The following is a 27773-nucleotide window of genomic DNA, read 5'->3' on the forward strand; positions in this document are numbered from 1 at the left end:
CATTATGTTTCAAACTAGTCTGAATCAGTCCTGTTGGCGCAAAGACAAAAGCGAGCAGCAGGTGGCACCATTCACCATTCAGTTTAACGACTGCTAAGAAACTGGAACACTAACCAGAATTTTAAATTGAGCAGATCTAAAGGATTACACGCGCTGTTGGGCGTGACAGATGATTAGGAACACAACACCCACCGATTTGAGCCAGAAGGCTAGCTGAGTGGCAGCTCTGGGACGGCTCGGCCGGGGGAGGGGGGGCGACCGCCAGGATGGCCTTTGTTCCTCTAATGGGCCATTCCCTTCTGTACCTGGTCGGCGCTGCCCGGATAGCTCCAGTCGGCCCCAGCCTGGCCCGGTTGATTCCACACATCCTTGCTTAGTTATGCAAGGAATGCAGTCAGAGACATTTTCAGCTTCTAGGTAATCAGCATGATAATGAATGATGATGAATTGAGCATGCCCATGTGGGCTGATTCTACCCACCAATCAGAGGCTTGCTCTAATGGAAGGTGTGAATTTGCTGTCAGCATTGGGTGTGTTGGCCCTGTTCAGCCTGAAGCAGACCCCCTCAGAAAGAGGGCTGAAAAACAGTCTCGTTGCACCTGAAAAAAGGCAGGCCACCAAGACATGTAAGCATGCTGTGCTATCCGGGCCGACCAGGTACAGACAGGAATGGCCCATTAGAGCCTGGGAAAGGGCGAGGGCCGGAGGATTGAAACTGCTGGAAGGACTCGTGTTTGACAGGTAAGACTGAAAGGGTTGAGCACGGAGATGAAAAAGACCAAGATCTGTGTCTGACAGAGTGACGCCATCTCAGCAGAGCCGGCTGTCCTGCAGTAAAAACCCTGAGTCCACATCCTCTGGGGGGGGGGGGGTCTTCAGATAAGGGACCAAATACAGGAACACAAAATAAATTATATGTTTCTGAAGCCGTCCCAAAAGCTACAGGACATTTTAACTCAGCACAGCCTATTCCCCCCCCCCCCCCCCCCCCCCAGACAATGGGCTGGGGGCATCACCGTGGATGGAGGCTCATCTCTGCCTGTGTGCAGCAGTAAACTTCTCCGACACCTCTTTTGTCTGCTGCAGGCAGCACCGGCGTTCAGTCTGAAGGCGTTCTCCTCTAATAATCATAATGTATTGGATTTGTCTGCTGCATCTTCTCTGTGGGCTGATGAATTACTCAGCTAATGGATGAATGCTGAACACATTTGGGTCTGTGAGGGTTTACAGGTGTGTGTGTGTGGGGGGGGAGGGGGGGGGGTACTGCCACAGCACACCAGTACAGATGTGCAACAGCTGGTTCCTGGTGTGGAACGTGAAATCGCTCGTCGTTAAAGAGCAAGTCACTCCAAATCAACATTTATTTTGTTGATAAACTATATAAGAGTGTCTGATCGTGCTGCAGACACGTGCAGTCAATAATTCAGCACTTTAGTGCATCTTAGTTAAAATTTAAATATTCTGCCTAAAAATGTCAGTGTTGCACCGTGGTCAGGCAAAAAAATCTGCACTGCATTTGAATTTAAACCTGCCATCGCTATTGGCTAAGAGGTACACTATGATGTCAGATGGTACATTATGATGTCACAATGTCGCGAGTATGTGTATTTATTAGCGGCTCCGCCCTCTCGGTCTGCTAGGAAACAGCATTTGTTGCATTTTTCAAACAGGAAGTGGGAGTTGAGTAAGAATCTGGCAGGGGGTGACTTGCTCTTTAAACTCAGGCAGCGATCTGATCACCTGTTGAACACTGAAACGTTCACGAGTCAAACAACAGAACTGTCACCTGTCCCTTTAAGTGACTTCATCTCTAAAACGAGGAAAGACCTGAAGAAAAAACAGAAGTGTAATTTCTTTATTTCCCGTTGTTAAGGCATCAAAATGAAAATTTACTGAAACAATTATTACAAATCTCTGCTGAATGACTACACTTCAGGTAAAACATTGTGGATTATTAGCATCGTTTAGAAGATCAAAGTTCAGTAGTTGAGTGTGATTGGCTTGATTTTGGATCTGCCTGCATGCGGACGGGAGCGTAGATGAGACTCATCGCAGCACCGCCTCCACACAGAGAGCCTTCAGAGGCTGTTTTTGGTCTGTGATGTGGGGTTGCGTGACCTCCTAATGAGTTGATCTTATCTCATGAAGGCAACACTCTTCATTTGGAGACGGGGTGGTCACGTTAGCAGAGGAGTAAAGTGTGAAGAAGGAAAAAGCAACAATAAACAACCTGATCATCAAACATCTCCGAGACAACGACGTCTGATCTGCTGGCAGGAGGATCGAGGACTTTAGATCCAACAGGACGTTTACAATTGACCACAAAATGAAAGGATGCTGACTGTTGGTTGTTGCAGATAAGAAACTTTTGGTGAAATGTCTGCATGAACACAAACCCTAAATAGTGAGTACAGGAAAACGCCACAGATATTAAAATGAACCCTGTAAACGTCTGGAGGGGAAATCTGTCCTGCATATTTTATGGACAGTCCAGAGAAAATAGAGAAAAAATAAAAAGAGTGAAAAAGAAGGAACACAAATGCAGTTTGTCAGCAGCATGTGCAGACCGGTGAAGTACTGGAGTATTTACCCAAACACACCCACATCACCCCGCTTCTCCTCCAGCTTCACTGGCTGCCAGTCAACTTCAGGGTTCATTTCAAGATCCTGGTTCTGGTCTATAGGGCCTTACATGGACAAGCACCATCTTACATTGGTGATCTTCTTAGTCCCTACACCCCCAGCAGGTCCCTGAGGTCCAGTGATCAAAGCCTACTGGTTGTGCAGCACCAGGCTAAAGGTCAAAGGTGACAGATCATTTGCTGCTGTGGCCCCCAGACTCTGGAACTCTCTCCCCCTGAGCCTGAGATCAGTGGACTCAGTGGTCTCCTTTAATAAGCAGCTGAAGACTCACTTGTTCAAGCTGGCTTTTGTATGACCTTCTTCACCTCTCTCTCTTTATTCTGCTCTCCCACCTATTCCACCTTCCTCAGGATCCACTGATTTCCCTCTTTCCTGTTCACTCTCTCTCTTTCTTTACATTTTTTATCACAATTGTCTATTTTTGCTCATTTTAATATATTTTTAATCATTTTCTAAATTCTTTTTTATATTTTTACATTTTTTGTTTTTGTGAAGCGCCTCGTGATTTTTATCAGAGAGAGGCGCTATAGAAATGATTCTTCTTCTTCTTCAGAGCTTTGTTAACCAAACACTGGCACATGCCATCTGGCTTCAGCTGGTCCAATATCAGCATCAATGCTGTTTATTTAAATACAAATGTGTTTGAACTCCAACTGATTTCTTTTGCTTTTTCTTTGTAGAAAAGTTTCGGATCACACAGAGGTAACCTGACTCCATACAAAACCTAGTTTTAAATGATGATTTCATTTAATAAAGGAACAACGTTTGTCCCAAATGACCTGGTCCTGAGTGAAACAGATGGACTGATGACCTTTACTGATCCCAGTCTGGGAAACTGCAGTGTGGCGGCAGCGTTACACACATTAAGACCCAAGTAGGCTAAAGGATCTCTAAAAGCAACACATCAGACCTCGCTCTAAAGAGACTCAAGAAAAAATGAACCTAGAACATCTAAAGCGCCGCGGGCCTTGCCTGGGCCAGGTTAGGGTCAGGGGTCATGATTCATGTAAGACCCGTCTCACCTTTACTAACAAACATCCTAATGATCACAAAGACTTCTGGGTGGATATTCTGAGGAACATTCTGGTGGTGGCAGTGTGATGGTCGGGGACTGCTCTGCTGCTTCACACCTGACACCTGCTGTAACTGATGGAACCATGACTTCTGACTCTAGCAGAACATCCTGAAGGAGGACCCCTGACCTTTGACCTTAAACACATAATTCCTACTGGAGAACCCTGCGATGTGTCTGAACTCAGACGATTCTGTGGAGAAAAGCGGGACGGAGCTCCTCCAGAGGGGTGGGGGACTCATTGGTGGTTCGCGGGTGGTTGGTCGTAGGGGATCACGACCAGTTGTTAGTTTTGGCTGGTTTGAATGGTTCCGTTATCGTAAGAAATGGAATCATCATCTGAAAACGACTCAGGTTATCTTTGTCTGACATGAAATCTGATCAGAACAGTAGAAATCAGCGAGGAGGTCTGAAGCTTCGTTGACGTATTTTCTTAAACCTTGGTTCAAATAAATTAAAAGAATGAAAGACAATAAACGAGAGAGACGCAGGACTTTTGTCAGATTTTATATATCAATAAATAGAGATATTCAAAAGTACATAAGATTAAAAAGTGAAACCAGTTTAGTCTCTAATACAGCTCATGGTTATCAGCACAGCAGCTGGCCCGTCCTCGTTGGATGAGTTTAAAACACGCCAGAAAAAGAAAAACCAAAAGGCACAATTAAACGAATCATCCCGTCACCGTCCACACTGTGGTGTGTGTGTTGGCCTTTTCTAGTGGGTGTGAGAAGGCGGCGGGGCGAAAATGGGAGCGTCGCAACGGTCGCAACACACAATAAAGATGCTAAACGATGCACAGCAAGAAACATTACAAACCAAACAAACAAACAGACAAACCACTTTGGTGGAAAACTGATTTCTTCCAATCAGGGACGAGATTGCTTCTCTTTATACAAATAAATTAATATGCCTGTCGACACTTTATCGAAAATCTTATGTACAGCTATCATATAAAACCTTATGAAAACATATTTACAAACCAATAACACACACACACACACACACACACACACACACACACACACACACACACACGTCTTCCATGCAAAACACAGAAGGAACTCTGAGAAGGCTGTGCAACAAAGAGCATACGAAACAGTTCAAATATGGCTGTGTGATGAACACTGGCACACATGCATCTTACTGAGCGCACACACACACACACACACACACACACACACACACACACACACACACACACACACACTTCTCAGGTTAATGAATGGAGGAAGCAGTCGTTGCACCGCCAGGGCGAGACGCTCTCGGACTCGTCGCGTCACCGCTGTCCTGCTTGCTGTGCTCACATCACATGACAGGTCTTTGTGATGATGCAGGCACCAGCAGGGCCCAGTTGAGCGGTGCCATCCAGAACTGTCGGCTCAGATGGCGGCCATCTCAGGAGGAGGCGAGCGGGCCGCGCAGCCAGATGTGCATGTGCATATGTGTGTGTTTACGGTGGAAAGGCTGCGGTGTCAGCTGGCGGGCGATTATTCATGACGTTTGTGTTTTCGGAGGGCAAATGCACCCCGTCCTCTGGAGAGTCGCTGCTCCCTGTGTGGATCTGTGTGCATGTATCACAGTCGAAAGCAGGTCAACAAATAAAATTATTAACACCTGATGACTTTTGTCAACACAGAACACCTCATCTGGCTGCTAGCTGCAGCCTATTGCTTTTCTCAAACCATGTAACGTCTAAACAAGCCACGCCTACTTTCACCTCCGTCCAGTCTGCTCTTCACTAAAACCCAGAGGATGGAACCAACCACTCGTGTTCAGCTACAGTGGGAAATGTTGGATCACTCAACCCAAAAGGCCCGCCTCTGAACCGGGAAAGCTCGTCCACAAAGACGTTTACAACACAAGACAACCCAAGTAACAACATAAGTGATTGATTTGACCCCCAATCTGTACAGATTGTCTCACCAGCCTGTCCCAGTTTCCGGACGACTCCTTCCTCAGCAGATGTCCCAAAGCTTCGCTGCCAACCAGGAATAACTCCCAAAATAATACATCAAGGACAAAGCGATACGCGCACCAGCTCCTCCTCTAAAGCCTGGTTTATGCTTCTCCGTCTGCGTCAGTGCGGAGACACGCAACGCCATTATCCGTCCTTGCGTAGGGCTCCGGCAGGCACGCAAGCACGTACGGAGTCGAGCCCACTTTTTTAAACATCCGTCGAACGAGACGGATTACGCAAGCTTGTGATTGGTCAGGACGCCGCTGTTGTTTACAGCGCCGCCATTGCAAAGAGAGCCGAGTTTAACTAGCGGCAGACACGGAGCAGCTTGAAGAATACCTCGCGAAAAAATATGAACGTTTCATCCTCCCGTGACTGGAGGAGTGAAAAGATGCGCAGCAAGCGTTTTATTTGTGGACGGAAATGACAGGAAACGTAGGTTTAGCGGTGGGGAGCGCATGAAGAGGTGGAGAAATGAGAGACAAATATGTCCGTGTTAAAAGTCTCTTATATACAAAAAAAAACAATATAAACACACGATCTTGGTCCGTTACATGACAGGATACCACAGAACAGCGCTACGCCCTCTGTTGTCCTGCCGGGGAATTGCTTTGCAACACTCTCCAGGAGACGGAGACGTATGAGAGCAAAACGCTTCCGTCAATCCGTGCGTGTCTGTCCCTTGCGGAGCTGACGGAGAAGCATGAACCAGGCTTAAGTGTCGGACTCAGCTGGCTCAAGCTGCAACCTGGAACCACACTTCCATCAGATCAGGGACACAAGAACGTGGAAGATTCCCAGCAGCTCCATCAGTAAAGGCAAGAATTCTTCTCTCTAATTATTTTGATGACATTTGGAGTCTGATGTGGCTGTGAACGGCTGCATGACTTCATGATATGTTTCTCTTTCTGTCAGTAAACTCCATCCTCCTCTGTGTGTGTGTGTGTGTGTGTGTGTGTGTGTGTGCGTGCGTGCGTGTGTGTGTGTGTGTGTGTGTGTGTGTGTGTGTGTGTGTGTGTGTGTGTGTGTGTGTGAGACTGAGAGGCCGTCTGAACCACAAGGTCACTTAACAGCGGACAGCATGGGCTGCTCTGTGTACCAGTGAGTCCCAGGATCTGGCATGCTTCCCCCTAGTGGCAGGGCGATAAACTGCGGGCAAGTGCCGCCCCCTGCAGCACCTACGACTCCCACGCCGACTCCCTGAGGAAACGGGTGATGGTGCATGTGGTGTCCTATAGCGTCAGTCCGTCCGATGTGGATCTCGTCCTCCTCCCCTTCGCCCGTGGTTTTGCGATAGACGGGGTTGTCGAAGTTCATGCTCTTGGTGGAGTTGCGCCTCCAGTTACGCCACACCAGGTAGACTCCGGCGCAGACCAGGCCGAACACCACTGTGGCAACGATAGGAACTGCATGCGTTTAACACACAGCGGCAGGGACACGGGAAGGGGGGAGCGTTAACCAGGCATAACGAGTTCATGGTGCGGGATGACAGGGACGAAGGGGAGCAGAGCAGGAATGCAGGGGACAGAGAGGAAGTGGACAGGGGACGGGTGCTGGGTCACTCAGCAACCAGAACAATTTAAAACAAGGATATTTTAAATTTAGAATAAATCAGTTAAGTTTCCTCAGGAAGTACAATTGTTAACAATTACCCTGCTGTCTCCTAGCAACACGTCTAAGACGCTCTGCCCTAAGAAGAGTTACGCCACGCTTCATAATTAAACCACAATAACTACATTTCTAAGATCTTTAGCTTTAGTCGTCATCATCCCCACGTGTTGGAGGACATTTTCATCACGCACAATAAGCAGACAACTAACAATCACATTGAGAGGGATTGCGTAACAGTTTTACACATTTGCACGCCACTTCCAAACTTTCTAGATAAAATTATTTTCTAACAGCTGCTACCTCATAAAAAAGTTTTTAAATATTTCTGAAACACAGCTGCACACAATTCTTGCTTTATGAATGCACAAAGGTCAGACTTTGCGTACATTTGAACACAATTTGTGTATTTTTCTAAAATATCACACAGCTTGAGTAAAAAAGGGATACATTTCAGATCCTGCTTGGTGTTTAGGCACGCTTTAAAAACGAGGCCCCGGAAATGGGGTTCAAATAGGTTAGAACGCCACATAGAGCTCCGGGAGTTGACGTCACGTCTCCCGGCATGCAACAGTTCAAATCGAAACGGCGCCATCTTGGCAGGCAGAAGCCGGCAGCTGGACTACAGGTGCTGGCCAGTAAATTAGAATATCATCAAAAGGTTGAAAATATTTCAGTAATTCCATTCAAAACGTGAAACTTGTACATTATATTCATGCAATGCACACAGACCAATGTATTTCCGATGTTTATTACGTTTAATTTTGATATTTATAGGTGACAACCAATGAAAACATCAAATCTGGTATCTCAGAAAACTAGAATATTCTAAAGGCCAATGAAAAAATGTTTGTTTCTCTAATGTTGGCCAACTGAAAAGAATGAACATGAAAAGAATGTGCATGTATAGCACTCAATACTTAGTCGGGGCTCCTTTTGCCTCAATAACTGCAGTAATGCGGCGTGGCATGGACTCGATCAGTCTGTGGCACTGCTCAGGTGTTATGAGAGCCCAGGTTGCTCTGATAGTCGTCTTCAGCTCCTCTGCATTGTTGGGTCTAGCGTATTGCATCCTCCGCTTCACAATACCCCATAGATTTTCTATGGGGTTAAGGTCAGGCGAGTTTGCTGGCCAATCAAGGACAGGGATACCATGGTCCTTGAACCAGGTGCTGGTGGTTTTGGCACTGTGTGCAGGTGCCAAGTCCTGTTGAAAGGTGAAGTCTGCATCCCCATAAAGTTGGTCAGCAGCAGGAAGCATGAAGTGCTCTAAAACTTCCTGGTAGACGGCTGCATTGACCCTGGACCTCAGGAAACAGAGTGGGCCAACACCGGCAGATGACATGGCACCCCACACCATCACTGACGGTGGAAACTTTACACTGGACCTCATGCAACGTGGATTCTGTGCTTCTCCGCTCTTCCTCCAGACTCTGGGTCCTTGATTTCCAAAGGAAATGCAGAACTTGCTTTCATCAGAAAACATAACTTTGGACCACTCAGCATCAGTCCAGTCCTTTTTGTCCTTGGCCCAGGCGAGACGCTTCTTGCGCTGTTTCTTGTTCAAGAGTGGCTTGACACACGGAATGTGACACCTGAATCCCATGTCTTTCATGAGTCTCCTCGTGGTGGTTCTTGAAGCACTGACTCCAGCTGCAGTCCACTCTTTGTGGATCTCCCCCACATTTTTGAATGGGTTTGTCGTCACAATTCTCTGCAGGGTGCGGTTATCCCTAGAGCTTGTACACTTTTTTCTACCACATTTTTTCTGTCCCTTCGCCTGTCTGCTAATGTGCTTGGACACAGAGCTCTGCGAACAGCCAGCTTCTTTAGCAATCACCTTTTGTGTCTTGCCCTCCTTGTGCAAGGTGTCAATGATTGTCTTTTGGACAGCTGTTAAGTCAGAAGTCTTCCCCATGATTGTGGTGCCTTCAAAACAAGACTGAGGGACCTTTTAAAGGCCTTTGCAGGTGTTTTGAGTAAATCAGCTGATTAGAGTGGCAGCAGGTGTCTTCTATATTCAGCCTTTTCAGAATATTCTAATTTTTTGAGATACCAAATTTGGAGTTTTCATTAGTTGTCACTTATGAATATCAAATTTAAATGTAATGAACATTGGAAATACATTGGTCTGTGTGCATTGCATGAATATAATGTACAAGTTTCACGTTTTGAATGGAATTACTGAAATATTTTCAACCTTTTGATGATATTCTAATTTACTGGCCAGCACCTGTATTTGTTATTGTCAGAAAACTCAATCAAACGGGAAATATGGTAGCTTCCTGTTGTGCCCCAGGATGCAGAACAGACGCGGACAACATAAGGAATGAGCCATCTACAGGATTCCCCAAGATCCGGAGCGCCGCAAACGTTGGATCATTGTAATAAAACGCACTAGTGACCGGGCTGAAATGAAACTGTGGAAGCCCGAGAGTAAAGGTTTTCGCTTATGCAGCGACCGCTTCATATCAGGTACTTAAACCAACGTTTCCTCAACTGTGTATGGTATTTATTTTAAATGCTTTTATTACGATTCTTAGTGGGCTTCCTAAACTTATTTTGGCGGGGCGTTTTCTGTCTTATTACTCATAGTAACAAGTAAACATCACGTAAAACGTTGCCTCGTGTTTCTGCGTGCTGCCGTTTACGTGTTTTATGATCACAGCAATTAACCGGCTAAGCTGTATTTCATTTTTAAGCAATGGTTGATCAATTGTCAGATCACACATAAAAGCACTTTGGATTGCTATTATCTGTCTCACCGAGACAGATCTCAGACAGATCCTGAGATGCTCCTGCCTGACATATTTATTTTATTCACGGAAAAAAATCAGTTCAGTTTATACATTCAAACAGCACAGCACTCTATTTAAACTTCTTACATGTAAATCTGTTATTTGTCCATCCATCCATTTTCATTCGCTTATCTGGAGTCGGGTTGCGGGAGCAGTAGCGTCGAGAGGCCCAGACTTCCCTCTCCCCAGCCGCCGGAGCCAGCTCCTCCGGGGGAATCCCAAGGCGTTCCCCAGCCAGGTCCAGTAAGAAGTCCGCTCCGACAGCTTCTGGCGTTTTTAAAAAGTATCCCAGGGGCACGGTAAGGGTCGGAGATGTTTAGTCTATTTAATTTCTGACTATATAAAACGATTCCTTCAGTTTTAAAGCATGAAGTAAACTCAGACGAAGTAAAACCCAAGCCGATCCCGTTCATTTTGTTTACCTTTGTTGCCTGCCAACATGGCGTCTACTCTCTGAGAGTCACGTGACGTCCGGAGCTCTATAGAGCTTCTGCAGACCCTGTTTCCAGCTGGAGTGAGACATGAGTCCTGGTCATGTCAAATCTGTTTACAGCAAAAGCCAAACTAACTGTGTAGATTAATTGTCTCCGTGCATTGTGATCATCCACAAAAACCCTGAAGGTTTGTGAGGTAAAAAAAAAATATCATCGGAACATCTCGACTTGTGCCTGGAGCACCATCATTAACTCTTACAATCAAAGTTAAAGGTGCACAGCCCATTTTCAGAACAAGCGAGCATCTCTCCTGTTCTGTGAGTGTCACGGCCCTCTCTCGCTCACGGATCAGCGCCAGAAGATTCTAGATCACGAGTGCGACGAGCCACACACAGAAAGTTTATAAGTACATTTTACTGTAACATCAAGTTGTTGGGAATTGAAAAAGTATCTTGAGAAACTTTAGGGCCCAATATTTTCTCTTAATCACCGTTAGCATTGTTAGCTCAACATTAGCCTCTAGCTTTATTTAGAATCAACTTCTGGGTCATTCCCATTTCTGGATTAGGAACTTTAAAAATTGCCACCAAGTTTAGCCTGTTGGTATCAATTTACAAATGCCGGTGCTGCATCGCTGACTCAGCCCCGCGGGCTCAGAGCAGGTAAACAAATGGCGCTTACACGTTAGCGTCGGCACGGTCGGGGTTTAGCCAGGCTAGACGGCGTGAGTTCGGTTTCGAGCTGGTGGTGTAGTGCTCACATTTAAATCCGAGGGACTTCTCAGGAATGCACAAATCCCCGAGCCTGTAGGCGACGTTTAATACGTGCGGGAAAGTCCGCTCCATAAGGTGAACAAAAGGCGGACACGAGCTGTGCTGCTTTTGGAGACTGAACCACGTTATTTTATTAATTTACTGTGAGTGTCCTCGTAATCTTGTACTACACACACACACACACACGCACGCACGCACACACGCACGCACACACACACACACACACGCACACACACACACACACACACAGAGCTGTTCTTGTCTCCCGTTCTCACACCGAGCAGCAGCTCCGTGCTACAGACAGAAGTTTACTCAACAGCTTCCAGCATGAAAATGAACCGCACATGCGGGAAACCCCCGCTGGCTCATTCTTCTCGCAGATCGGAGGCGGTAGGCGTAATTTCAACTGGCCAATCAGTCCGTAGTGTCGCCTCGGTCCCAGTCTGACCGCAGGGGAGAAGGTCTGAGGCAAAAGAGTCGCCGGGACACCGAAAACGCAAATCTGACCTGTGTGTGAAAACAAATTCCCGTGCCATCTGGTAGCATATGGGCCTGCGCCGACGCTAATGTGTAAGCGCCATTAGACTACATCCCTCTGATTTTGAAAAGAGAAAAACTGAAATCCCCCAGCTAGCTGAAAAGGAAACCTGTTTAACTGGAACCTTCCTTCCGACATGATTGAGACATTAGAATGGTCCGCGATCACTTCACCGTAAATTCTTACTGTACTTTTAAAACAGAAAAACAAACTCATCTTTACTGCGTGTAAAATGTCCTTAAGTCCGAAAAAGCCCACCAAGGCTTCAATAGTCGGAAAACTTAAAAAACTTAAGCTGTTACAGAATTTACCTCGTGACCGAATGCTTGAAAGCCGGAGAGTAAAATAATATTAACATGAAAACGGTGTTTGTTTTTCAGCATCTGAGGTTTTAGGAGCCAGAAACTTCCATCAAAGCTAATGAAACGTTAGCTCTGTTCAAGTCCTACAGCGGCTGTGATGAACAAACTAATGGGCCATTCCCATCTGTACCGGGTCGGCCCGGGCCGGGTAGCCCCAGTCGGCCCCAGCCTGGCCCGGTTGATTCCACACATCCTTGTCGTAAGCCCATGTGGGCTGATTCTACCCACCAATCAGAGGCTTGCTCTAATGGAAGGTGTGAATTTGCTGTCAGCAGTGGGCGTGTTGGCCCTGGTCGGCCTGAAGCAGACCCCCTCGAGAAGAGGGCTGAGAATGAGCCTTGGTTGGCCCGGAAAAATACCAGGCCACCCAGATATGTAAACAACCTACGCTACCCGGCCCGAGCCGACCCGGTACAGATGGGAATGGCCCATTAGATCACTGAAAAGTTTAGCTCTTTACTAAAGAAAATAACACTTTTTTAGTCTTTCCATAACAATAAAAACACTAAAACCATCAAATTAAAACCAACTACATTTACTGGAAATAGCTTATTCTTCATAAGCAGCTCAACATATTTACTTGCAGCTATTTTTGGATCTAAAGTGGAGCTGCAGATGGTTCCCTCACCACACAGCTTTCAAGTACTTCTGTACGATTTGTTTTCTCGTGTTTGTTGATGTTTGAACTGCTTTGTTACAAACACATGACACAGGGTATCTGCAGGTTTAAGGGAGCCAGATTTAAGACTTTTTAAGACCTTTTTTAAGGCCACTTTGACCAAATTTAAGCTATTTTTAAAATTAAATTTAAACCATAATTTCCAGCTATTGCCAGGAACCGGTGCTAACCACGTCGCGAACGTGGGATTAGCCATCCAGTTACCATTAAACTTGCACTTCCCCATGGCGCAAGCTCCCACTAGCTTAACCAGCTAATGTGCTCATCTAAAAATAGCCCCCTTTCACAACCAACTGAACGTGTACGGTTCTGCTTACGCCAACATCGTACACACAAAAAATGCTGAACACCAACTAGTAATTAACGAAAATTTGACAAAAATAAAAGAATCTTGTTTATTGGGTCTTTGGTAATTTAAGACCTTTGGAAACTGTATTTAGGATTATTTGTCATTTTTAAGGATTTTTAAGGCCTTAAATTTGGAAAAGCAAATTTAAGACTTTTTAAGGACCCGCGGATACCCTGATGACAGTTCTGGAGGGCTCAGTGACCCAGCGTGCACAATCATGCACAGAAAGAAAGCTAAAGCTAATAGAGACAAGTGGTGTGAGGGTGAATGATGGAGACATTGATATGGACCAGTGGACTGTCCACAGCACTATCGGTGTGGATGGACACATTCTGTAGGTGGACAAAAACCATGTGCAGACTTTTATTGTGAAAAGACAAACAGGATGCTGTGGGCACCTTACCGATAGGAATGACCACCCCAAGCACAGCCACGGTCAAGTTCTCACCCAGGAGGAAATGCTCGCCCCCAGCTGAAAAGAGAGATGAGGTGTTAAAAGTAATCAGGAGGGGAAGGAAAGCGTGTGGGACGTACGATGTGTGAAAAATACGAGGATTGTAAGCACAGCCGTGAGTTTTACAAAGAGCGACAGTGATGGAGAACGAGACTGATTATGAAGAAGGGAAGTGAAGGATGGAGGGCGTGCTTCACTGTAACTTTGACCTTCTGCACTTCACATACAGTCAAGCTTCATTTGGCTCCAGAATCACGTTTCAGCTCGTTTGAATTACGCGTAAATGCTCGCAGGAGTGATGCTGCTGCAGCAGCACACGCAGAACCCGCTTCCATACACACAAAGTGAAAAAACGTCAGCGGGTTGCTTCCCTACAGCAAGAGGAAAGCTCTTATGGATGGACAAACCCCACCCATAGCTTTCTGCGTGGCTTATTCGAAGCCAAACGGGCGGTTCCGATCGCTGCCATCTTGGCCGTGTCACACGCCTCGTCATGCCTAGACAATCAAAAAACGGGAAAAGAAGCGGCGCTGATGGCGAGGCTGTGAGGGTGGGAGCAAATGATTGACACCCATGAACTCTGAATCAATGTAGCAATGAGCTAACTGAGCTAACCCGAAGCTACATGGAGCCAGTGGGGGTAGCTACAGACCGCCTGAGCAAACCCGAAAATGACTGGAAGCTAATGGAGAACTTTAGCCAGAAAAATGAGATTGAGCAACTTAAAAGTGAAGCACTGAAAGAGCTGCCGTGTTCCTGTGTTTCCCTTCAGAGAGCTCCACAGGCAGCCGGGATGCCTGTGTCCGGCAGCTGTTCCCGGCCGATAGACGGGTGACGCCAGACACCTGCCTCACTCGGCTGCCTCCGGGAGGCTGGAAGGGCAGATCCACAGATCTACCCAGCCAAAATGAAGCTTTTTGGGAGATCTTTTACTGTAGTCAATCCCACAGCTTGTTTTGTCCAAATAATCTCGTGATTAACGTCCAAACACCGAAACACAGAGGAAACACCTAAAGTTCAGAGAGTCGAAATGGCCGAACATCTTTTAACGTGAGGCTGAGGCCTTTCCACAGAGCTAAGAAGAAGAAAAAGAAGAAGAAAATATAATTTCTATAGCGCCTCTCAAGATAAAAATCACGAGGCGCTTATAAAGTGTAGTGCTAGCAGAGGTGGAAAGTAACGAATTACATTTACTCACGTTACTGTAATTGAGTAGATTTTTTGTATATTTATACTTTTTAAGTCGTTGTCAAAATCTGTACTTTACTTTTACTTGAGTAAGTTTTTAAAAAAGATTTGTAATTTGCTACATTTTAAATAATATCCGTTACTGAGTAAAAATAAATTGTAAGCTTAATAAATAAAAAATATTACGTGTAGCAGCGTCGGAACAGGAAGAGACACCTGCATGAGCGCCACGTCTAAACCGTGGGGGGTGTGGGTGTACACTTCTGCTCTAAAACATCAGTTCAGTCCCTCAACTCGCTGTTTACCTCCTCTCCTGTGTATCCCGCACCTTCGCGCACCGGTGTGACGTCATCACAATTCTGCTGGGTTCGGTAGCCGGACTCGGTTCCGTGTTTGAATTGTGTTTCTCTACCGCTCCGCACGGAAGCGGCAGAATAACGTTTAGCGCTCATAACAAGCGGAATATCCTGATACTGTTCAGGTGTAAACATTGTGCTCCATCCCTGTGTTTGAACTCAGAAGATGCTTCTTGATGCCACACATGTGATGATTTAGCTTGTTTCTTTATTTTACTCCAGAATAAGAGATTAGATTATTACTAAAGCAGTTCAGTGTAGTTAAATTAGTCATGACGTGTGTGTGTGTGTGTGTGTGTGTGTGTGTGTGTGTGTGTGTGTGTGTGTGTGTGTGTGTGTGTGTGTGTAGGGCCAGATTAACACTTTGTTGTACCCTGGGCAACAATGTTAAAGGGCCCCATCATCACGACCCAAGGATCACCATAATATGGTCACATACAGAATATTTTACTGTAATATGCAGTAAATATACTCAATTCTTGAATGCCTGACATCACGTAACCCGCTCAGGGTAACCTTTGACCCACCCTGTGTGGACTGACCAATGAGGAGAGGGTCTTAACTTGAGGCCCTCTCTTCATTGGTCAGTCTGACTCTCAACCGCTCTCAACTGACGTTCAAAGTCATAGGCAGCGAAGCGTCTCTGTGCAGCGCAAAAGCCCGGGTGGACAGTTTGTTTAATATAGGGTGACCATGTTTTCATTTCTAAACAAGAGGACAGGGGATCTGTTCCCATGACGTCACGCCATGGCAACGCCACACAAACCACGCTGGGACCCATTTTTTGTAAGAACTAAATTAATATCAGATTCTGCCAATAAAAGGGCTCTAAAACAGTTCATATGTAAATATTTTGCATATTTATTGCAAAATCTAATTTTTCTGCTTTAGTGCTGCAACAAGATTGTATTAATAATAAATTATTATACCTTTTGTTTTCCTACAGCATCGGTAAGCTTCCTGTGCACAGATTATCAAGGATGCTTGTTTCAGCTGTGAGATTAGACGATAGGATCAATGAAAAAAAAGTTGAAACTTTCAGATAATCCACAAATAGTGGCTTTCAAATGATTTTGTTACTTTTTGCAAGTTTAGAAAAGCAGCAGATGAGACAGCATGTCTGATAATTTAGTTTTTCATCTGATAATATTAGAACATGTCAGTGATGTCTGAGGAGCTTTTATAAACACCGTATAACTAACACTACTGGAGAGGGCATGGATTACACAGAGGCTTCTGGGGAGCCCAGTTATGGGGGTTGGGGGGGGGGGTTCTTGTTTTAAATAAACTATTTTCCTGTCCTGTCTGTCTCTCATCTTCCTGCATATCCTCTTAATTCTCCAGAAAATCTGCTGCCTGGATTCTTACTTTTTCACCTCATCAGTTACTTTTCAGCAGACCAAAGGGATCTCCTGACCACAACGCGGAGAGCGCGTTTCGATGCTGCGTCAGTGAGGTGAAATCACCGCAGCACAGGTGATGAGCTCCGCAGTAGCAGAGCGCTTCAGGCACAAATAAGACAGAAAATAGAGAACATGTGCGGACATGAACGATCGTGTGCTAATTATAGTTTTTTGGTTGCGCCACTTTGAGAATGGACCGTGCGCTGGACGCAGCAGCCTGGAGCGCCGCTCTACAACGTGCTGTGCCGCTCTCTGTGCTCTCTGCTTAAACGAGTCCATAAATGATGTCATATAGGTAGAAAACTTTTTTTCGGCTCCCCTGGATGTGTAGGATATACAGCTCCCCCATAATCCGATCCCTGCTCCAGGATGAAAAGCCGGACATTTTCATCAATACAAGAACCCCCAGTCCGGACGCCCCGGACAGAGAGTGAAAAGTGGACGTATGGTCACCCTAGTCCTCATAAAGCGGGAGATTACAGATACAGTACGTTGCTCGTGCCCTTGCTGCCCTGGGCCCTTTAGAGTTCGTGGGCCCTGGGCAATAGCCCAGTTGCCCATATGGTTAATCCGGCCTTGTGTGTGTGTGTGTGTGTGTGTGTGTGTGTGTGTGTGTGTGTGTGTGTGTGTGTGTTTGTGTGTGTGCGCGCGTGAACTGCCGTTGTGATTTAGCACTACTTAGATGTAGCCATCCTTAAGCTGACAAAAATGTAACTAAGTAACTTTTACTTAGAGTACATTTTATTTACGATACTTTTTACTTTTATTTGAATAAAAATTTAGGCAAGTACTTTTACTTGTACTTGAGAAAAATTATCAAAGTATTGGTGCTCGTACTTAAGTAGGAAATTTTAGAACTCTTTCCACCTCTGAGTGCTAGTGATGCTGATGGCTACATATCGATCAAATCTAATTATTCATAATTTCAGGCATTTAATTGCACTTGAACGGATGAGTTACAATAAAAGTCACCCCATGACAACCTCAGAGTTGCCATGACTGTAAACTAGATCTATTAAGCTGAAAATGGTGTTTAGAACCAGGCTGTAAACATTATTTCTGCTGTGAAGTTGGCCTTTATAACATGGGAGTCAATGAGAATTTGATCGTTTCCGGTGCCAGCCCCTATGATGTTGTTGGCTTCAGAATGTTCAGACAATGGCTGCCCCTTGGGAAATACACGAGGCAGAAAACGCATATCACACACTGTATCAGTTATTAAAACCGATTTACGTCCACATCTGACTGACTGAAGGTTGTTTTCAGCTCCACTCACAGTGCTGTGAGACGCTGCTGTCCCCTGCTGGTGTGGTGGGCATGACCATAGCGGTGGCGCTGGAGTGGGAGCCCAGAGCTTTGGACTCCTGCGATGACAGAGGCTGCAGCGTGCTCAGGGCCGTCAGAGACTCTGGAGAGGCAGAGGAAGCCGTGGACAGACGGAGGACAGCGTCTGCCTGAGATACACCTTTTAAGGATGAAGAGACGTCTTCAGGAGTTGGTCTGGTGTCAACAGTAAAGGCAGAGGGAGGAGGGGACACTGCCATTGTGTCATCTCTTGGTGCTGCTGAAAGACAGTAAAGAACATTTTCAGTAAGAGTAAAGTGTATCTTTATGCTGAGGAAGAGTTGGGTCAGTAAACACCATACACAGGACACTAAAGATCAGAGGTTCAGTCCTCCAGGACATAGATCCATAGCCTACAACCGCTTCTCCCTCACTGGGGTCTGTGGGTGTGGCTGTCTTTCTCCAGCAGCAGCAGGAGAGTGGTAGGGGACACCCTGGACAGGTTTCCAGTTTATCACAGAGACAACCAGTCACACCTAGGGACAGCAGTCTCCAGTTAACCTGACATGCATGCTTTAGGTCTGTGGGAGGAAACCCATGCTTGCATGGGACTAACATGGGCAGCAGTGGCTCAACAGGTTGAGCGGATTGTCCAGTCATCGGAAGGTTGCAGGTTCGATCCCGGCTCCGGACAGAGAATTCTGCTGTTGTGTCCTTGGGCAAGACACTTAACCCATCTTGCCTGCTGGTGGTGGTCGGAGGGACCGGTGGCGCCTGTGCTCAGCAGCCTCGCCTCTCACAGTGCGCCCCAGGGCAGCTGTAGCTACATCGTAGCTCATCACCACCAGTGTGTGAATGGATGAATGATACACTGTAGTGTAAAGCACTTTGGAGTCCTCACTCTGAGAGGCGTCATTTATCATTTAACATGCTAACTCCATGTAGAAAGGCTACAGCTGGGATTCAAACCACAGACCTTCTTGCTTGCCAAAAAATCTTGTTCAATTTTACAAAACAAGCTAAATCTAAATGGTAATAAAACATTCTTATTTGCTAAAGATGCTCCAAAGAATTCACAATAAAATGTGTGGACTGGGTCTGGACCAGAATCTGTTACACACCTGTTCTCTCATAAACCTCTCACCTGGAGCACAAGCTCTCATATCAGGGCCCAGGTCCTGTCCATCAGGGCAGGCGCAGGTGTACTTGGGTGAGTGTTCGGTGATCTGTGGAGCCTTCAGACACAAGTACTCACAGCCTCCGTTGGCCACGCTGCCCAGGTTGCAGCTGTCAGGGCCTGAAGACAGAAACCAAATAAAACCAGGAGGAGTGGCTCAAACACACAGAACGGTAGGTCGGATTTAAAGAGACACAAAGTTAACATCTTTTACTCTCATCAGCACAGCTAAACATTCTTTTAATTTGTCAAAACTTATTCTGAGTATAATATAATAGAATCTGGATATGCGTAAAACATTCCTTTAAATAATTGTGTTTTTATGCAGCCCTGCTACCAAATACGTGGTTGTTCAGAACCGTGCTAGCATGGGGACACGAGCGATTAAAGCTCTGGTTGGACATGGGGCAGAGTGAGTGGGCAACCAGATCAGACTGGCCGTGCCAAAATTAAAGGCAGTCTGGGAGTTTTGTGGGTGGATTTATCCTGTCTTTGTTATATGATAGGATGATGGTGTGGATGTTCCAGAAGAGGAAGGAGGAAGGTGGCCACTGAGTTTGGTAAGTTAGGAGGAATAAAGTGGAAATGAACACACCTTGAGGCTGCCGAAGCTGGTGGAAGACCACAATGTCATGGGGGTCGTTGAGGTTTTCAGCGAGAGCTTGGACATCCTGACCAGTTAGTCGGTTCGCCATAAAAACTGCTGCCTTGTCTCGGTCCGTCCAGTAGATCCGATCCTGGAACGCAAGACATACACATATATATTGTATTGTATTGTAGAAGAAGACAAAGAAGAAGAAAAGATCTTTTCTATAGCGCCTCTCGAGATAAAAATCATGAGGCGCTTCACAAAAACAAAAAATTTAGAAAAAATAAAAAAGAATTTAGAAAATGATTGAAAATATATTTAAAATGAGCAAAAATAGACAATTGTGATAAAAATTGTTAAGAAAGAGAGAGAGTGAACAGGAAAGAGGGAAATCAGTGGATCCTGAGGAAGGTGGAATAGGTGGGGAGAGCAGAATAAAGAGAGAGAGGTGAAGAAGGTCACAAAAGCCAGCTTGAACAAGTGAGTCTTCAGCTGCTTTTTAAAGGAGACCACTGAGTCCACTGATCTCAGGCTCAGGGGGAGAGAGGTCCAGAGTCTGGGGGCCACAGCAGCAGATGATCTGTCACCTTTGACCTTTAGCCTGGTGCTGCACAACCAGTAGGCTTTGATCACTGGACCTCAGGGACCTGCTGGGGTGTAGGGACTAAGAAGATCACCAATGTAAGATGGTGCTTGTCCGCGAAGCTGAAGTCAGCCAGTAATCATCAGCCCAAAAATCCACACGTCTTCAATGTCCTCCACGAACAGCTGAGAGAGGCATATAATATTCCACTCCTTCCACAAATCCAAAATATACCCCACCGGGTGTGTCCCCGTGGACAAGTGGGAGCCCCTCATTGTTGAAAAAAAAATCTCCCACTCCATCCAACCATTGTTTGTGGAACGATACTTGACTTCACATCCAAGCTGGAGGATTCCAGCTTTTCCCAGTTGAGAACCATGAACTCACATTTGGAAGGCCTGACTGTCATGGTAAATAGCAGTCTCAGTAAACAACAAACGGCATGGCTAGAAGATCACAACTAAACCACATCATCTATAAGAAGCAGAGCTAGGACCTTCAGATTCCCTCACCAGGCCTCCTCCTCAGCATCTCTAGATTCTGTTCAGGAAGACATCCTGCCTTGTTCCAGTTCCAAAGAAAACTCGCCCATCAGTCAACGACGACTACAGACCGGTTGCCCTGACATCCCACATCATGAAGGTCCTGGAGAGACTCCTGTTGGTCCACCTGAATCAGCAAACTAGAACATATCAGGACCTGCTGCAGTTTGCTTATCGCCATGGAGTTGGAGTTGAAGATGCCATCATCCAGCTGCTTCAACCAATCCACTGTCATCTGGACAAAGCAGGCAGCACTGTGAGGGTCATGTTCTTTGATGTCTCCAGTGCATTTAACACAATCCAGCCTGATGTACTTTGCCAGAAACTCCAGAAGACACAGGTGGGGGCCTCAACTATCGCCTGGATTAAAGACTACATGACAAACAGACCACAGTTTGTGAGGCTGAAGAACTGCACATCAAACCAGGCGATCAGTAACATTGGAGCACCACAGGGGACTGTACTCTCACCATTCCTTTTCACCCTGTACACCTCAGACTTCCAGTACAAGTCAGAGACCTGTCATCTACAGAAATACTCAGATGACTCTGCAGTTGTCGGGTGTATCAGAGATGGACAGGAAGCTGAGTACAGAGAGCTGGTGGAGCGCTTTGTGGCATGGTGTGGAAACAATCATCTGACCTTGAACGTGAACAAAACAAAGGAGATGATTTTAGATTTCAGAAGAAACAGGGTGGAGTCAAACACTGTTTCCATCATGGGAGAAGAAGTGGAGGTGGTTGAGGAATACAAATACCTCTGAGTTCACCTGGACAACAGACTGGACTGGAGAAAGAACAGCGAAGCCGTTTACAAGAAGGGACACAGCAGACTGCACTTCTTGAGGACGCTTAGGTCCTTCAATGTCTGTAGCAAGATGCTGCAGATCTTCTACAAGTCTGTTGTTGAGACTGTAATCTCTTCAGCCATCGTCTGTTGGGGTAGCAGCATCAGAAGCAGGGACCTGAAAAGGCTCAACAGCCTAATAAAAAAGGCTGGTTCTGTTCTGGGGACGACTGTGGAACCGCTGGAGGAGATGATGCAAAGAAGGATTCTCCAGAGAATCAAGAAAATGATGGACGACCCTGAGCGTTCTCTTCACAAGACTGTCCGACAACGGAAGAGTGTCTTCAGTCAGAGGCTTCTTCAGTTTGGCTGCAACACTGACCGCTACTGGAGATCCTTCCTGCCAACAGCCATTGTAATATACAACAACTCTTTGATGACTTGATTATTATTATTATTCTGAGCTACTACAGCAATCAGTTTCCCTCTGGGATTAATAAAGTATTTTTGAATTGAATTGAATTGAAGACCACAAACAGGATCAGAAACAAGTAGCAGCCCTGCTGCACCAGCATCATACGTGCAGTATCACTACACGTATGATGCTGGGAACATAACTGGTGCCTGAGATGCAAACATTATTTAATTAAGAGTCTAACGCATAAGCCTCAGTAATAAAAAACGCTGCATGAAAATGTGATAATCTGGTCAACAATCTTTGTTTACTGTGTGTTATCAGTTCTGCTCTGCAGACTGCCGCTTCTCCACATCACAGCTTTTTGACAGCGATCAGGGCTCCACGGTTTGGCGTGTTTCCAGTGATGAACAGGAGAAGTACACCACGTGTTTTAATGCAATTCTCTGGTTCTTTTTGTGGAACAAAACAGCAAAAGTAGAAGCACAGAATTACATCTGAATGGTGAGATAACTAATCTGGATTATAGAAATTAAAGTCAGATTGACTTTTTAAACCAGCAGCAAGCCAAATGCAAAAGGCGAGTTTGAAACTAACGGACTTCTGATTATAGGATGTAGTTGTAATAATGTCTCAGTTGCTAACATGTTAGCCCTACAGTATTATATAGTGATGTGTCGGTCGCGAACGAACCGCTCTAAGAGGCGGCTCTTTGAAGTGAACGACGGGAGCCGGCTCGTTGCTGCTTTTCTAAATCCATAGAAATGATAAATATTTGATATATTGCATTTTTTTACATTAGTAAATTATTTTAAATATAGTTTTGCATTATTTTGGTTATAAATGTACTCTATGCAACAGAAAATCTGAGGAGCCACTTGGGAGACGAAAGAACCGGCTCTCTAAAAAGAGCCGGAATTTCCATCACTAGTATTATAGCATCCTGACAGAAAGATCCCTGCCATTGATTATTGCTGCATCCTGTCACAGAGCAGCTGGCGTCATCCATGTGCTTCTTGATGAATGATGAAGCTAATGACTTTGTAATAAACATACTCTTACTAACTCAAGAGGAATCTACTATTAACTAAATGCTGAGGATGTGTCCTGGTTTAAGTGACAGAGTGAAGCTGAGCAGGAGAATGCTGCAACACAGACGCAGAGATGTTCAGACAGAAGTTCTGTCGGGTTCTGGAGGTAGACTAGAGAACTGGATGAAGACCAGCAGCAGCAGTGAGCATGCTGCTTTACATTCCTCTCTACTCCATGCAGCTGTTTGGTATGCTACGTTAGTAAACCCCACAAGGAACAACAAACAGAACAGATATAAGGACACCCAGCTGAGCATGCAATGAACTGAATTCATCACTGATGATACTGAGACTTCCCAACAGCCGGCTCCTGTGAGGCTTCCGTAGAAAGATGGAGTTAAGATAACATGTGGGAGGCTGGATGATATCGAGGATAACTACCTAATCTCTGAGATCCACTGCTAAGTGTTCCAACATGAGGGACTAGGATTAATCTGTGAACACACACACACACACCTACCTCAAACACAGCCAGCGCATAGGGGTGTCCCAGCCTTTCTGCTGAGGACATGTGTGTTCTGCGATGAGCTCCGTTCAGGTCCACGCTGGCGATCAGGTGCAGTTTAGAATCCACCCAGTAGAGACGCCGGTTGACTACATCTGGGGAACACACAGACACCTAAATTAACACACACACACACACACACACACACGGATCTTTTCCCTGCCCTAAAAGGAAATTTATTTTCTTCGTCTTGAGTAGTTGACCAACAACTGTTTATAGGTGATGCAGGTTTCCTTCACAAATAGTCACCATCACACAAGAGCTTCAGAAATCCTCCCAGAGCAGCAATCGTCTATCACAGCATCAAATATAAAGTTGTGTCAAATAAAGAAATCATTCAAAAAGCTGTTGTTGTCTCACCCAGAGTGATGCCGTTGGGCCACTCGATATCATCGGCCACCAGCACCTGACGGTCCACTCCGTTCATTCCAGCCTTCTCTATTTTGGCTCGTGTTCCCCAGTCTGACCAGTACATAAAACTGGGATAAACAGAACAGGGTTAGTTCACAACAGTTAGCCCCTTTAGGAGTGGGCCTCACAATGTAATAATAAACCCCACCAGATTCAATTCAATTCAGTTTATTCATATAGCACACAGTCACGACAAGAGTCTTCTCAAAGCGCTTCACACAGTAAACATTCCAGTACAGGTCAGTTCATTAAGCCGGTCCCACATAAAGAACCCAGCAGGTTGCATCGAGTCACTGACTAGTGTCAGAGTCTTTACAGCGATCCTCATGCTAAGTAACGTCACTTATTTTATGAAGGTTACAAAATAACTTTTGCAACACTGCTGCTCAATTGTGCCTTAAAACCACAAAAGTGCTGACAGAATGGAGGACACGGAGACAGCATCTCACTGCTGCAGCGGAAAGTGACGAAAGCAGAGTTTTAAAGGGAGGTTCTCTTAAAATGTTTGCTACATTTCTGAATTCCCTTGCAGGTTAGAGGGCTTTCTTCTTCTGGGGCTCAGAAGACTCACTGGTGATCCAGTGTGAATAAAAAAAAGCTTCAAATGCAACCAATCCCAGACATAAATAAGAAAATTTACAGTCAAATCAGTTACAGTACCCATGTGACCCAAATGTAAAGCCTCTTGTTGAGGTGGGCGAACCACCTACAGCATAGGAGCTGTCCCTTCAGCACCAAGAGGGAAAGTTTGACCCAGTCCTACCTGACAGTAGTCTCCTCGTCTCCTGCTGTTAAAAGCTGCACCTCCTAGAACTACTGAACCTTTTACACGACCCGTTTGATCTGTCGTTTTCTAGGTGGGGTGTTTGAGAACACCGACAGATGGAATATCAAAACATTGAAAAAAAAAACTGAAAAGCCTGATGGTTGGTGCCTCTATTTCTGATCGCTCCGCATGACGCTGAGCCTGAGAGCCCCTTAGATTCCACTGGTGTCACTAATGTGCAGCTGTAGTAGGAGCATACAATCAAGCCCCTACCAGAGTCTAACTCCACCCCCATTTCCTGTTTGGAAAATGTGCCACAAGCAGGCGTTGCCTAGCAGACCGGGAGGGCAGAGCCGCTTACAACCACACACACACACACATGCTCACAAGGTGCCAGCTAACGTCATAGTGTACCTCTTAGCCAATAGCAATGGCAGATTAAAATTCACATATAGTGCTGAGTTGTTGCCTGAAGAGGGCGCATGACTTAGTTTTAGGTAGAATATTTCAATTTTGACGAAGATGCACTAAAGTGCATAACTGACTACACGTGTCTACAGAACAATTAAGACACTCATTTACGTAGTTTATCAGCAAAAAAAGGGTTGATTTGGGAGTGACTTGCTCTTTTACCAGTTCAAGTTCTAAATGGTTCTAATGGCTGGAACCACGCAGATATAAACTCGCCTCATCTTCTTCTATGGCGCGGTATGGGGGCCAAAATTAAGACTACTGCCCAGCACCAGGAGGCTATAAAAATTCCGAAGCAAACTACTGATCTGATTAATGATAAGCTGGCGCCGGTAACTGAGGGGCTGGCACTGCTTACTGAGGAATAGCACCTTTACCGGCGTTATTACTGGATACGCTAGGGACTAGCAGCCCTCGGCCGGTCATTGACTGGTTCAAACACTCCCTTTGCTGTCTATTAGCATGGATAGGCTAGCGTTAGCCTGGACGGGCTGGTGTTAGCATTGGAGAGGCTAGCCATTAGCGTGTCTCATAGAGTCACTAGTCAGCTAGTGGCCAGCCTAGGCACGCTAATGGCTAGCCTCTCCAATGCTAACACCAGCCCGTCCAGGCTAACGCTAGCCTATCCATGCTAATAGGCAGCAAAGGGAGTGTTTGAACCAGTCAATGACCAGCCGAGGGCTGCTAGTCCCTAGCGTATCTAGTAATAACGCCGGTAAAGGTGCTATTCCTCACAGTGCCAGCCTCTCAGTTACCGGTGCCAGCGTATCATTAATCAGATCAGTAGTTTGCTTCAGAATTTATATAGCCTCCTGCTGCTGGGCAGTAGTCTTAATTTTGGCCCCCATACCGCGCCATACTTCACCAACGTTTCAGACTCAGGAAGTCCTTCCGTCTTTGGCTCATGTCTGTAATATGAATAAAGTTAATTATGATGCACAATGAGGTTCATTTGCCTTTTTGTGACGTCAGTCAAACATAAACTGGTTTTTAAGGAACGACCCGCTTAGGTGTGATGATGGTAACGCTTTTCCAAGCATGTAAAACAAAGTGAATAATACAGGGTGGGCTATTTATATGTAACACCTGGCTTGTTCACATACACGAGAGACACGAGCGTTCCTTTTACTGATGTTTAACGCGGTCTTGCATCTTCTTTATCTTTACACCACATGAACACCGTCGAACTAATGAAAAAGCATAAATCATGTACAAATTAACAAGTTAGTTGCCTTAAGTTTGCTAACATATAGAGTTTATAGATAAAGAATAAACACACCACTTTGGCCTGCTAGTAGACAAGCCGGTAGACTTGAAAACACTTAACCTTCTTCTCGAATGTTCTTAATTGGCACAAATTTGTCCGTTCACATCAATAAAATCTCCGAAGCTGACAGGAAGTGACGTCACAGCACTCTTAAAGACACCTTATCAAAATAAACTAATTCAAAATTACTCAAATATCTAAAATTATTGATTCTGTGCACCTGTAAATGCTACAAAATGTATTGAAAACACGAAAAAATTATACTTTAAATAAACACGTTAAATAAACTTTCTGGGGCATTCACAAAATCACAGTGCCATCTTGTGGTGAAACTTTGAACAAAAAAGTTGCTTAAACTGCCTTTACAATATGAATACACCGTAATAAAATGGGAATGGTTGGTGATATTAACATCCTGTTTGTGGCACATTAGTATATGTTTGAGAATGAACAGATTTTCCCCCCACCTAATTAAAACTAGTTTCACTCTGTAGTCAGAGCAACATTTGTAAAACAACAGCTGTGCAATGATGACTCAGTCGTTTTCACATGAATGGTTGTTACTGATAATCATTTCCTGCTTAACGGTTATGGGTCTGCAGAACTCAACTAGATTGGTGCAGTTCTGATTGGGTCTGCGGTTGTGTCTGAGAAACCCATACAGGCTCTGGTGTGGAGGGTTAGGGTTAGGGTCAGCAGGGTTAGGGCGTCGCTGCGACTCATTAAGAATCTGTGGATAGTCTTTAACTTTTCACACAGATATAAAAATAGCTCTAAGTCAGTTTCTAAGCACAAGGTAATCTAATACAAGCTTTTTAAGATGATTTTATTTTAAAACGAGGCTTTTTTAGGAGGGGACAGGCCTTCAATGAATCATGTTACCACCATCATTGTTAGTAATGGAAATATAAACAAGACACATGCAACTCTTTACCCATGGTGGGGGTCCAGAGCTATGGCTCGAGGCTCGCTCAGGTCACTGTTGATGAGGATGCGTCTCTTGGTGCCATCCACTGAGGACACAGAGATGGATTTGTCTCCTGAGTCGGTCCAGTACAGGTTGTGCTGGAGCCAGTCCAGAGCCAGACCCACGGGTGTCTGCAGAGAGGAATCCACCAGAGGCACCTGCTGGGAGGGGTCGCTGGCCTCGTGGATGAAGGCACTGCAGGGGAGGATGAGGGCAGGGACGGGGAGGGGACGACAATGAGGACATCAGTAAGGGATGTGAGGGGACTGTTATTTGAAGCAAATACCGTATTTGAGTCAGGT

General features: G+C 45.5%; 1 protein-coding gene across 3 annotated transcripts in view; it reads right to left on the bottom strand.

Moving 5' to 3' along the window:
- Positions 1-4206: 4206 nt before the first annotated feature.
- Positions 4207-27773, bottom strand: part of LOC107384400 (low-density lipoprotein receptor-related protein 8) — a 147270-nt gene continuing 123703 nt past the window's right edge. Inside the window, exons 11-18 of one of the 3 annotated variants that reach the window (XM_054741013.1) lie at positions 27439-27666; positions 23950-24068; positions 23545-23684; positions 19674-19815; positions 19046-19198; positions 17894-18178; positions 13620-13688; positions 4207-7081 (exon numbers count right to left, since the gene is read on the bottom strand). In XM_054741013.1, the coding sequence (XP_054596988.1) occupies positions 6738-7081; positions 13620-13688; positions 17894-18178; positions 19046-19198; positions 19674-19815; positions 23545-23684; positions 23950-24068; positions 27439-27666 (1480 nt within the window). In that variant the 3' untranslated portion in view covers positions 4207-6737. Of the gene's footprint in view, positions 7082-13619; positions 13689-17893; positions 18182-19045; positions 19199-19673; positions 19816-23544; positions 23685-23949; positions 24069-27438; positions 27667-27773 lie in introns of all 3 variants that reach the window. The other 2 variants (XM_054741031.1, XM_054740994.1) reach the window with 2 other exon arrangements.

Source organism: Nothobranchius furzeri, chromosome 11, assembly GCF_043380555.1.
Source record: "Nothobranchius furzeri strain GRZ-AD chromosome 11, NfurGRZ-RIMD1, whole genome shotgun sequence".
Lineage (NCBI taxonomy): Eukaryota > Metazoa > Chordata > Actinopteri > Cyprinodontiformes > Nothobranchiidae > Nothobranchius > Nothobranchius furzeri.